The sequence below is a fragment of the Zonotrichia albicollis genome, chromosome Z, assembly GCF_047830755.1.
Source record: "Zonotrichia albicollis isolate bZonAlb1 chromosome Z, bZonAlb1.hap1, whole genome shotgun sequence".
Lineage (NCBI taxonomy): Eukaryota > Metazoa > Chordata > Aves > Passeriformes > Passerellidae > Zonotrichia > Zonotrichia albicollis.
In genome coordinates, this window is record NC_133860.1 from 294,197 (window position 1) to 307,714 (window position 13,518).

Below are 13,518 nucleotides of genomic sequence, written 5' to 3' on the forward strand. Positions count from 1 at the left end.
GAGAGTTAATTAACCAAACATAGAAACTGATACTTAGTTTCACTTCCTTCAGGGAAACGAGTTTTTTGAACCCATTTCAGCACAGAGGAAAAGACAGATAATTTCATGAACATGACAGAATGGCCAAGGTAAAGAAGGATTTAGTCTGTTTCAGCCTTAGGTCTTCAGAAGGCCAGGTTGCACAAACCAGAATGTGCCATAAGAAACAGACTTTTACTCATTAAAATGAGTAAGAGGAGATTCTCTAGCAAAGTGTTAGGAAAAGTGATGTCAGTCTGCCAGTGCGGGAGCAATACCACTTCTGATTGAATTTAGCCATAAGAAGTTTAAAAGTGCTTTTTTGTTCATTCTTCATCTAAGTCTCTGTAGCTGCTTCTATATGAATGATTTTACTTGCATTTTACTGTGATGCGGCCTGAGCTAAGAATGATTTCACAGTAAACTGGATAGCATTAGATTCTTCCTTCAGACAGCAGCACAGTGAACTTAATCAGCCAGGATGGTGGGACCCTGCCTGCCTCCCTCCACATTGCACAGAGCATCCCAGGGTACCAAGATATGTCCCAAGAGGAGTGATTCAGCAACTACAGCAGTGGCCTGAATGCTGTGAGGGTAAACTTCTTCTAATGACTGAGGGTAGCCAGGAAAGTTTACTGGTACTTAGAAAATCACGTGGTAGCACTAGCTTCTGCGAAGATTTTTCCACAGTGACATCAAAATCTAATATAACGAGAACCAGAGAAGGGGGACCTTATGTTGCCTCTTGTGGCTTTGGCTCTTTTTTCTTACAGGAGCTCAGATGCTGCATAGTGCAGTCCTGCCTTGAGGAGACAGAGAGCTGGTACAAAGGAAAGGCTGGTAGAATTAACACAGTTCTCTGGTAAGGTCAGGGAGCTGATGTGCTTCCAGGGCCTGAGTTTCCTTTGGAGCTTAATTTTTTTTTTTCTGTGTTGAAATATTTAGAGAGATTAGATAAATGATGCTTAGGCTTATAACTTTTCTAGCAATAAATAGAGTTTATAGTCTGTAATCTACAGTCAATTGATGGCTGCTGTTACAGCTGGACATAAAAATTACATCCACAGTAGTTCAACAGGTGTCTGCCTTGCAAACATTTTGGGTAGAGGGGAAAGCCTCAAGCATTGACATATGTGCTCTCACACAGTTGGGAGGGCAAATTTAATGGCAGATGCCATGCTAGTGGAGAGAAATCTGATGGAAAATCCAAGTGTAAACAGAACTTTGAAACCTAATTATGATTCAGCAAATATTCATACTGGTTACAGTAGCATGCAAGTCTTTAAATTTAATCAGCAGACCTTAATTCAAAGCCTATTTCTTCTATAACTTGGAAGGCATGAACAGCAGAGCAAGGACAGTCCCTTTCTTGATTACAGAACTCCAGTCAAAATGACATCAAGATGTTTGTGAGAGATGAGTACAAATTACTTTGGAGCACAAATGAATGAAGTATTACGAAGTGGTAACAATGTGGTAAAGTAGTGATAAAGTATTTAAAGAAATTGCATTTTTTACCATGTTTGATGGATGCTTACATGGCAGTCTTGGAGGACAGCAGTACCAGAAAGAGCTGAATGATCAAGGAGGCTTGTGGTGTATGAGACAGTGAGCCTGACTTACTGACACATGTTCCATGCTCACTTCTCTCCCTGCCTACAGAAACAGAGAACATGTCACCTCTGGATTGTCACTAAATCATTAATTTGACTGTGCATATTAGCCTCAAAATAGTCAGCTTTCAATTTCTCTGCACAAGGAGACTTGAAATGGAATCCTTACTGTTCTTTCTTTATCATAGACACACTGTGTGTGTCAGGTCAGTAATCTGCAGCACAGATCTTCTAAACAGGTTAAAGCTTTCTCATTTTTTGTTCAAGTTGTATAAGATTTTGGGTTTGCTTTCTGCAGAAAGAGAATTATTCATGTCATGTTGACATCATGACTCTAATGAAAATATGTTACTATAATGAAAATATTGTTACAGTTGGATTATAGGTGCTTCCCCTGCAGGTATTTTTTAGGTTCACTACAGCTGGTTTGATTTTCTGAATATGTCCACTAAAAGAGTTTTCAACTCTCTTATTACTGGTGTCTGTTTGGAGTCCAAAGTTTACCTTAACCAGTGAATGTTGCTTTCTTAAGTCAAAATGAAGGCTTAGATTTAGATCCCCTGTCTCAGTGATACACTACCTCCATCCAGCCTCATATTCCTCCTGGATCACTGACTCTTTAAAACACAGACAAGAATATAAGCATCACAGACTAATGCAACAGAACAAAATTCTACTACAATAATAGAATCTCTTTAAATCACTGTTTTATTCAGTGAAAGGAATCTGTGACTGGTACCATTACATGGTACCATCTAATGATACCTAAAGGAGAACACTTCAAAAGAGTCTTCAGTGCATTAATACTGTTTCAGTGCTAGTATGCAGTGGGAAAAAAAAAAAAAAAAGGAAAAATATTTCATCCTTTTAGGAAAAAACCCAAACAAACTTCCCCCAAAAACTCAACAAAATATTTTCCCATCCTGATACCTCTAATGTTAACAAAAGATGTACACTTCCAGGTGAAAGAAAATTGTTTCACCCTCAGTCATGATCATTGTTTCTCCTAGATCTGATTTATTTGCATTACAGATAAAAAATGTTTTAAATTCAAATGCTTGTGATTCATGATTTAAAAAACAGACTTTGATTTTCAGGGTTTTATATTTTCAGGTTTTTAAATACCTGAGAAACACAACTTTGTAGTCTTTTAACACTGTGGAACAATGAATTTTAGCATAAAGACTGACTTATTTTACATTCAAACAGCCAGCATACTAATGAGAGAAGAATTTAGCCTGCAGCTGTCCTGATTTTGTACATATAATAAGTGTTAGAGGTGTTGCTTGTAAACCTACTTATTGTTTTTAATGGTAATGTTTTCATTTTGAAAGGGACCTATACATTTCAAATATATTTGAACGCTATGCTGCAGATTTATACTGCTATTAAACAATCCTGTGAATAGAGTACAATCATAATGTTAGACTTCATCAAAACAGTTCTCTTTCACCAAAGAAAGGCTGTCAGTATTTAAGCATCTGGTCCTCAGCTTTAAAGAAGTGACTGTTTTGCTTTTTGTTTTGTTTTGTTTCTTTGATTTTTGTTATTTTTTGGATGCAAGAAAGCAAAAGAATATCTCAATCTACTCTAGCAGTAACAATGAAGACAAGTAATGTGATTCAATCATGTGGCTCAGGGTGATTGTTGGGCAAAGAGAAAGGCTCTGGGGTGGAGGACAGATTCCCTGTGACTTCCATGGACTCTTACTGGGCCTGTACAAAGAAAGACTCACTATCCTTCCTCCTGGTCATTCCTGGTATTTTAATTTTGAAATGCCTACAGAAACTTGCAGTTAGCCACTGATTTCCTTCAGCTGCAAAAACTGAAAGATTGTGTTTCATTTCTTGTTCTGAGTCTTTAGTTGGGAGATTTCTTTGATGTTTATCATTAAATCTTTTAGCCCCCCCCCCAGGTAAACTTATCTCACAGGCTTTCTAATGTATTTCTCAGTCTGGCTTCTATGCATACAACAAGGGTATTAAATCGGCAAAATCTGAAAAGCACAACTAATTTCCCAATGTAATTATTTATACCATGTCTGGTCTTTGTAAAAGTATCTGCAATGCAGTTGCAGCAGAAAAGGTGGAGGGAGGCAACATGATGTCCAGGTGGCAAAGAGAGCAGGATGTGTCTGGCTTCTGGAGAAAAACCACATTTGTTAAGTAGTTATATTTATTTCTCAAAAATGATTGCCTGAGGTGAAGGTGAGGCCACCCCTCCTACAGTGGCTTTTGTAGGGAATTGTATGCAGTTCCAGCAATCTTGAGGTCACTGATCTGCTCTGTAACTACCACAGAAGCACACACACAAGAAATAATCAAAAAAGGGAGTGGAGAAGCATGATTCTAGACACAGTTAATTTATTATTCTTCCATCATCTGCTCTTTTTTTAATTGCTACCTGAGGAGGCTGGACATGGAGTTTATAGGGTCAACAGGTTACGTGATCAGCCTGGATGGGTTTAAGAAAGGCAAAAGGGGTAACTTACACCCAGAATTCTCTAGCACATATTAATTCCCAGTTTCACTTATAAGGCCCTTTATTACCTGTTTTCAATTAAATGTCAACATAAAAAAATAAAAACTCCAAGTGAGAATTTTAAACAGGAGTGAGGTAGAGGAGTTAGTGTTATCCTGATCATCTTCCTGGCAGAGAGGCATAAAACAGTGGAGGGAGAGTACACAGACAGGACACCTGGCTGGTGGAGGACTACACAGTAGGTAGGAGATCTGTTCCCTGCTTGACTTGGGAAAACATTCCTACTGATTCCATCTTCCTTCCACACACCTTTCATGACCCCATGCTGAGCAAGGTCAGAGAAATCCTCAGGCATAAAAATAAACTCTATTTAAAAAAAGAAAAAAGCATTAAAATAAATTAAAAAAAATTAAAAACCCCGCCTTGTTCTAGCAGATCAGCAGTACAAGTGTTGGTGCAGGGAAGAGAAAAGGAAGAGATGTGGAAAAATTCTTTTCAGAAACAGTTTGAATCTATTCTGCCTTCAGTTGAGTGCTCTCAATCTAATGTAGTTTATTGCACACCATGTTCAAGCCTGAGAATATATTTCCATGCTCTGATTTTGGATTTGTGGGTAGGACTCAGCCTTGGGCATTAGTGAGTGGTCATGCTGAGGACTCAGGTTTAACACCAGCAGCAGGAGAGCTTTAGGCAGAAAAGCCTCAGGCCACTTATTCATGCAGTTTAAGAATGCACCTTCAGCAAATGTTTTTTGGTTTTGCCAGCAGCTGAGCAAGAGCTCAGGCATTTTACTAAGGAAACCTTGTTTCTGAAAGCTGTTACTGTATACTACAGTTGTTACTGTATACTACAGAACCTGCACTTACACTCTAATAAGACAGAGTGATAATGTTTGTTTGAAATCTCTGATAGAATCAAAAAACCCTTGAGGCTGAATGGCACTGTCGGGTTTTTCGGCTGTTTGAAGGGCCTGAAAAGGCCCGGAGTGGCCTTGGGGCAGCCCGCGTATCGAAGGACGAGAAGAGGCTTCAGTTCTTCTTTCGGTTTTTATGTTTATTAATTGTTTATCTAAAAGATGTTCTTTCAGCCCGACAGAGGTCTGCTCAGCAGTCAGCCATGAGCACACTGTGCTGCCCTCCGGGCAGCCACCTATCTTTATACCCATTGTTACGTGTACAATATTTATCATTTTTCCCCAATACCATTTATTCTTATTACCCGGTGCACTTTCAGTAATAACCAATCCAAAAGTGCCACCATCACCAAAGAAGATGGAGGAGAAGAAGAAGAAGAAGAAGGACAGGACACACCCCAATTCCTCCATCTTACTTCTCTAAACCCCCCTGTACATAAATCCTAAACCCTGTGTCTCACCCTCTAATTAACTAATCCCTTCGCCATTCACCCCGGTGAAGTCCTCCTATTCTCATACAGGTGTCGTCTCCCGTGTAGGGTCAAAGTCCTGCCACCAGACACTTCTGGCAACATTCCAGGACTCCCGAGCCCCCCAAGGGTGGTCTCGGTGGCTCGGCATCTCAGGACTGAGATCCTGAGATCCGACAGGCACCACTGGAGCTCTCCTAACCTGGTCAAAGAAGGACCAGCTCCAAAGATAATTACACTGGTCCCTTTTCAGTTACTTGATATTTACCTCTTAACATTAGGGCATCTTCTTACAAGTCTACTACTACTTGAAAGAATCACAGAATTTTCTGATTAGGAAAGGACCCACAAAGATCATTGAGTCCAACTCTTGAGCAAACAGCCCATAGAAATGAAATTGAAGTTCAGCTTTCAGCCCCCATAACGTCACACACTTTTTTTTCAAGGACTATACACAGCAGGACAAGCGTCCATTGTGGAAGTGTCCAGTGAGCTGAGTGACAAACATATTACAAAAAAAAAATGAAAGGGATCCCCCTGATCCTGAACTGATAGCTGAGTTCTCCTGTAGAGATGAAAGACTTATAAAAAAAGGCTGAGAGAGAGAGTTTGGGGGGGTCCTCTTTGAATTATATCTTCAGCAGTCCTGCTTTCCTTTCTGCTGCAGTACTGCAGGCTGAAGCCCTGCAGGGCACAGCAATTCACCAGCCTGTTATTAAAGCTGACTGGAGGGTAAAATTTGCTGGGAATCCTCAGAAACACTTATGAAAAATGGCCTTTTGGTCTGTTTTTTTGGTATTTTTCTTCACTTTTTGTTTTTTTGGTATTTTTCTTCTTATAAAACATTCCTTGTTTTATAAGAGGTTTCAATGAGATTTTATTTGGGAAGGGCTTCTTCTCAGCTTCAGGCTTATCCTAGGTGGAGACTGCAGGCAACACTCCCCTGCCTCCTCCCTGAAACAAACCAGCACGATGCCAGTCCCCACCTTCACACTTTGTTGACTTGAATGATTTTGGGAGGGGAAGGACTAGAAACTAGGTCTTTCCTGTCCTGCTGGGACATTGTGTTTGATAAAAGAATAAAACTCAAATCTGGTCAGTCTAAATGAGCTTTGAATTTCTTTATTATTTGGGATATTAGAAGCAAAGGTGTAGTGATTTTGTTTTTGCAGACTTACTGGCATTTTTATTCTAGAAATAGTTGCTATTGCTTTTTAAATGAAAAACTTTTAAGATCACATATTTATTCTCATTAATACCTTGTTACTTCTCAGTTCCATGGGAAAATGTTGAATTTCCCTTAACCTCAGTTTGTGAGTATAGCATAAATTTTGCATATAGCGTTTAGACTCTTTTTTCCTTCAGTCCTTGCCAACATCTGTATATCCTGTTAACATTTGTATTTCAGGGGGTTTCAACAGATTCTAACTTTCAAAACCTTTTTTTCATTGACTGTGCTTTGTCTGTACATTTCACACTTATCACCTCTCTCACAATGCAGGAAATTTTCAGAGGTGTCTTGGTCTGTGTATTAACACATCCCTTCAAAAGACTACCTAGTGACAAATCAATTCTTGTGTTAAGCAGTTCTCTGTTGGCTTTCATAGGGACTGTGTAAGTATATAGGATTGATTTGTAGGATAGAATTTATTCTCTTGAATCCCGTTACAAAGATATCAGTAAATTTCTATTGACAATCTTACATTACAGTGTATCAAAAAGCCCTCAAGGGAAAGCATGTTGAAAATGTTAAATAAGAAGTATTTTACTCACAGTCTGTCTCCAACAGGGATGTCTTAATTACCTTATTTTCTGCAGAACAGCAGGTCTTGGCACTGGTGCTATGAGAACTGTGGTGCACCCTGGTGAATTTGTGTCAGGATCACAGGGATTGAGGAAGCTGGTCCCTGACACAATCTTTAATGCCAAGGAGCTATTCTATGGGCTTGTTGCTGGTTCTGCAGGACAGCTCATGAATAACAAAGCTTTTGTGGAAGTTTCTGAGTTTAGAACTATTTCCAGTCTTTTCAGTTTCCTTAAATGCCTTTGCTGCCTTAGGGCAATAAGACACCACTTACATTTCAGTGTCTGGCAGAAATGATCATGACACATGGGAAGAGAAAGGATATGGACTGGTGCAAAAATAATATTTCAATTGCGGTGGGTGTGCCTACTGCTGTGTGCAGTACAATACCATGTGGAATGACAAAATTCTGCTCACTGGTGAAAATCTGCAGTGGGTTGACCATGGCTGGATCAGAGATGCCCACCAGAGCCACTCTATCAAGTTCCCTCTTGAGCTGGTCTGGAGAAAGAAAATATCAGAAGAGGCTTGTGGGCCAAGATTAGGGCAAGGCGAAATCACTCACCAGTTATCTCATGGGCAAAACAGACTCAACTTGGGGAATTTGCTTATTTATTACCAATCACAGCAGAGCACGATAATAAGAATTAGAAGAAATGTTAAAAGGTTCTCCCATCACTTCCTGCCTTCTTCCCAGGCTTAATTTTATACCCAATTTCTCTACCTTCATCAGCAGTCCCTCAGCAGTCACAGGGGGATGGGGAAAGGGGGTTCATTATATGTTGTTTCTGCAATTGAGGCTGTGTAGGTTTTTCTTCTTTCTTAGGTGCTTCTGTCACCTTACGGGCTGGTCATCACACCTACACACCCACCCAGAATAAATCAACTGTGCCTCCGGGTGAACTGGACTTGCACTTCTACTTTTATGTAAGTCTGTTTGAGTCTGCCAATGTTTGATTTGTTTTTAAACAGAACATGGAAAGTTACTCTTGTAATAGGTAGCAGTCCTTCATGAAAGACACAGCTTTGACATCTATTATTTATTACGATAATGATAAGTTAGTCTGAGATCTGTCAGGGGTGTGACAACACTTCCACTAGCCCGATGACTGTAGGAGCAGAAGGTCCTGGTCTTTCTCTGGGAAACGTGTCCCACTGCTGAAAGCCAGCAACAGAAGAATTGTACACTAAATTCAAAATCCTAATTCAAAACTGAGTTCTTGATTCTAGTTGAGCAGAGCTGAATATGAATTCAAGAATGTCATTGCCATGGCTTGTTTACTGCCTTTCTTAAGAGGAATAAAATTATATCCCATGGCTTACAGAAGTAATGTGCAAATATGTCTCTGAGATACAGAACCAGGACTGAAGTTAAATTGGTATTTTCTCAGGGCTTGCACACAGAGGATTTGGGTCTATTCTAGGTTATCTGATTACCTCAGAAGGTTAAAACAGGAGCTTTCAGGGCAGAGCTATGGACACTTGATTTAAGACTTCTAAGCATAAAATATTTACGGCTGTTTCTCAAGAGAAAACTGTTGCCGAAAAAAAACTTTGGACACGCTCTGATTGGTAATTTGACACCTGATTTAATGCTGGTGAAATGGCTTCCCTGATCCCAGTAGAATCTGCACTGTGCCTCAAGCATACCCTTACATTGTAACTCATATTTACATGTTATTAGGGCTAATTAATGTACTAGAAATCATAGAATTATCAGCTTGGTAACAAAAGTAAGAAGGAACGAACTTCCCTTGATAAGTACTTCTGCTTAGGAAGCAAAGTTAGTGTAGAATTAGCTAATTCTGGCAATTATTTACTCAAGCACAAATTCAATATCTAGATATATGCTATAGATATATGCATTGTAGGACTAGCAACTTTTGTAAACCACTATGCACAAAATGCTACCTTGTCCCTGAGGCTCTTGTCTCAAAGGCACACCTCCACAGCTAAATGAGTAAAATATCATTGTTTCATGTTGCAGGCCTGTGGTTTACCCCAAAACTTTGAAATTATTGCTGTTTTGAAGAGCGGACTTGCCATTAGTTCCAGTGTTCTGCAAAATGATGCAGAACACTGGAACCAATGTTTCAGTGTTTCAGTATGTTTCAGTACTGAAACACTGCCAAATCAAAACTCACTAATCTCGACCTCTCACCACACGAGACACATATCCTTCACCCTGGTAAAATATCATCCTCACTCTTCCCCCATCCTCACGCTGGTTATTTGGGGTTAAAATGGAGGGAAAGGGGACTGAAGGTGAGGCTTCCTCCAGTGCTGGGTGGCTGCCATTGGAAGCTCCCATTGCCAGTCCCGGGGCACCACTCCTGTTTCCCGACCCTGCTTTGGCACAGGCAATTGAGGCGAGCTGCGTCCCCCGGTTCCCTCTGGGTGGGTGGCGGGACTCAACGAGCCGGGAGGATGCCATCTCCAGGGGCCAGGCCATTCCTTCCTCCTCTCCCTGGGACAGCAATGACCACAGCCTCTCTCTCTCGACAGCGTGCAACACCAGCGAGGGCGAGCAGCTCGCGTCCCTGAGCTGTCCCCAGCCTGCCACCGCCGCCAGCATGGCAGAGTGGAAGTGCTCCATCTGCCACGAAGCCTCAGACAACATCGCCTACGTGCGCCCCTGCTTGCACCAGTTTTGCATGGACTGCATCGTGGAGTGGGTCAGGAAAAACCCAACGTGCCCGCTATGCAGGCAGACGGTGCACACCATCACCTACCCGGCGCCAGACAACCAGGGCTTCGCGGAGATGGTTGTGCCCAGGAGTTCGGAGATGGTGTCCAGGAGCGTCGGCCCGGATGAAGAGTTGGACTTGGCGCAGCCGCAGCCCCGGGCTCCGGTTGAGGAGTTCCCTCCCGAGACCTGGGCATTTTTGTTCAGCAACTACCCCGAGATCCTGTGGCCGCTGGAGATGTGGCTGCACGAGGTGCTGTGCGGGCCCTCCGCGTGGGACGTGGCCTTCGCGCAGGGCAGGATCGTGGCCAGCCTGTGCCGCTACGGGCTGCACGAGGAGGCCCTGGCGCGGGAGCTGCAGCCCTTACTGCGGGAGCAGACGGCGGCCTTCGTCCGGCAGCTCATCCTCGTGGCCGCCGAGCAGTGCGGCGTGCTGGCGCGGCTCCGCATGGACACGGGCTCCCAGCAGCCGGTCCCCCAGCAGGCCGACCCCGACGCTGCCGCCTTGCCGGGCACCAGCGGGGCGCAGGAGGAGCGCCGTGAGGGGCTGGGGCAGGCCGGGGCCGGGACCTCGGGCGCCGGGCCGAGCGGCGACAGAGGGCCCACCGGGCTGCGCAGAGACGGCGGCGGGCAGGAGAGCGGAGGCCACAAGGCGGCTCACCACCGGCCGAACTAGAGTGCTGTGGCAGCCCCGGGAGAAACGGGGTCGGGACAGCAGCGGGGATCTTTCTTTAGTTCACAGTAAAGTAATTTTGTAAAGCAGCCAAACCAAAGCAAAACAAAATCACCAACCCCAAGAACAATTTAAAAACCGCGTGAAAAGCCTTAGTCTCTCACTACAAGCCTTTTATGTGGCATTGCGCGCGCTGTCACCCACATGCCTTCTCCTTCTGCCGGTGCTGTGCACACCTTCCCCCCAGTGTGTGTCCTTCAACTCCCACGTTGTCTGCCGTAGTTTGAAGCCCCAATTCCCCTCTTAGAGTGTATTTGTCACAGTTTCTTCAAGAGATTGCATTATTACGGGCTCAAGACTTACTTCCAGTGTGTCTTAGTTTATTAGCAAATTGATGGAATTCCAGACAAAAAGAATTCTCCATTGTACTGCTATTCCAGTTTAACTTAGCTATGTTTGATTGTTGTAATCTTCGCTGCAGCGTTGTTATCGCCTCTCTGCTGGGGCTCTTCTCCATTCTCTGCAGCACAGTCCTTTCACTCTTCTCAGGGGCTCCTCTTGGGCTCTCAACCCACCCCCTATTTATTTCAGTTACCTTCACGAGCTACAGCTGCTGCCCAACTAAGGACCCTGCAGCTGCAGCTCGTTTGCAGAAACTCAGACCCACACAGGTCTTACAATACAACATATATTCAGGCCCCCACATTTGATGATATTTTATATGATCGTGATCAAGACATTGAAATTTGTATTAAAATTTAGGTTTGTTTCCTTTTAAATATGTTACATGAATTCTTTGTGTAGACATCCTGTGAGTGTGAAGACTTAATTCTTTCTATCAAGAGATTGACATATTGCTAATATTCCAGCAAGAGGTCTTTACTGTTTTTCTTACCTTTACTGGAAAATTTGTATTAAAATTTAGGTTTGTTTCCTTTTAAATATGTTACATGAATTCTTTGTGTAGACATCCTGTGAGTGTGAAGACTTAATTCTTTCTATCAAGAGACTGACATATTGCTAATATTCCAGCAAGAGGTCTTTACTGTTTTTCTTAAAGTAGAAGTCTCTGTGACACATGCTTGAAATTGAGATTTTAGTCAATAAAAGAGCAATAATTCTGGAAAAAATAAAAAAGTTGTGAGCCTTGATTTGCCTGAAAGTGAAAAGATCAAAGCAAATCTGTTCCTCTCTGTCTTTTTTCCTTGAAGCACTGCACTTCTGTGCTGCTCCCAGCTTTCAGCAGCTGTAACTTGTATGGGCAAGCCTCAGTCTGCTCAAATCAGAGACAAAATTCCCAATTCCTCAGCACTGGAGGACTGCACCCACAGTTAATGAAATCATTCTCTTGAACAACACAAAGAAGTCACAGAAGTTTTCACAGGTCCCCAGCATTAAATTAAAAAATACTCATACAGAATTTCAGTAGTAATTTTTGTTTCGTTTCTGGTCTTCATCTTTTCCTACAAGTCCATATGCTTTTATACTATCTTTTTTGTTTTATTTTTTTTTATTTTTGTATGTTAAAGCTGCATCATCATTCACAGTTGTGTTGCTTGCACTACTGAGAGTTACTTAAACAATTTTCTTAATTGGGTCTTTCTTTAATAAATACATTTTGCATTAGCATACTTAAATGGTAGCAATAACAGAGCACTTGTAATAAAACTGCATTTCTGTATAAATTCCCGTTTCCCCTTTTAGATACTTTGAACATCTGTTTGTGGTTTTATTACTTTGGTTTCCATTCTCTGTCGTCCTGTTAAGAAATATAGTATTTAGCAGATTTACTTGTCTCTGAAAAGTGAAAGACTCTGTGATCTCATTGACTGAATAACAGTGGAAGCCACTGGCTTCTCCTCCCTCACTGCTTTTCAGTGGAATTTGCCAGGCTTTGACAACTACTGTAGAGAATAATCCAGCTATTCCCCTTAAAGATGATGATACTTGGAGTGCTTATGTGGGTGAGGGTCACTTTGTACTGCAAGTGTTCTCTGTAATTTTAAGGTTCTTTAAATGGTGCATTCATTATATAAATAATTTTATGAAATTCCAAGACAGTACAGGAATCATGCTTAAAGGTATTAGATCTACATTCCCCACACCATACTCCTTCTGCTGTCTCCCTGCCTTAATCACATCAACTAGTTACACAACTCGCAAGCAATTAACATTTCTGCTGCTTCTTCTGAGTGCTAGGAGTTGTGTGGAAGTCTTGATAACAAATGTGAGGCTGTTTCAAAGAGATTAATCAGAATAAAGTAAGTTTCAGGAACAGAACGCTTCCAGAGAGGACACGCCTGCTATGAGGAGTGTGATGCTGGAAATGGACACAGCAAATGATAACATATTGAGGTTCATGAGATGAAATTAGTGATGAAATTAATAAATTTCCTCTATTAGCCTAATTAGGAAGGATACATCTAAGTAAAAAATAATCTTCTAAGCCACAATAATGCAAAAATGTAAATGCCTGTGCCAGGGATGTGTGTCACCTTATGCCAAATTAGACGCATGAGCAATAAGTATGGCAGGGGCAGATTAACAGAACAGGCAGAGAAAGCACGTCTGGCTTTCATTTTCTGATGTGTTAAAAAAAAAAATCAAATTGGAAGGCACATACTGCATGTGATAGCAGGTGAAAATTACAATACAACCACATGCATACTGCAAAAGAGAAATATACCCACAAATAATTAAGTCACCTAATTACGTTTTAAAAACTTTATTTTGGTGACACTACTTTGAAGAATTTTGACTTTGCAAGAAAGAAGAAATAGCCTAGAGTTGAAGAGCAGAGTTGATTCTGATCTTCTGACAAGGCGGCTTTCCAAAGATCATAGCAGCTCCCCAAGCACCT

General features: G+C 41.7%; 1 protein-coding gene across 1 annotated transcript; it reads left to right on the top strand.

Annotated features, from left to right (window-relative positions):
• The first annotated feature begins 8,123 nt into the window (after positions 1–8,123).
• Positions 8,124–11,503, top strand: LOC141727213 (uncharacterized). The gene is made up of 2 exons (XM_074533362.1): positions 8,124–8,226; positions 9,805–11,503. The coding sequence occupies exon 2, from the start codon at positions 9,873–9,875 to the stop codon at positions 10,659–10,661; it is 789 nt and encodes a 262-aa protein (XP_074389463.1). The 5' UTR covers positions 8,124–8,226; positions 9,805–9,872; the 3' UTR covers positions 10,662–11,503.
• Positions 11,504–13,518: the final 2,015 nt, after the last annotated feature.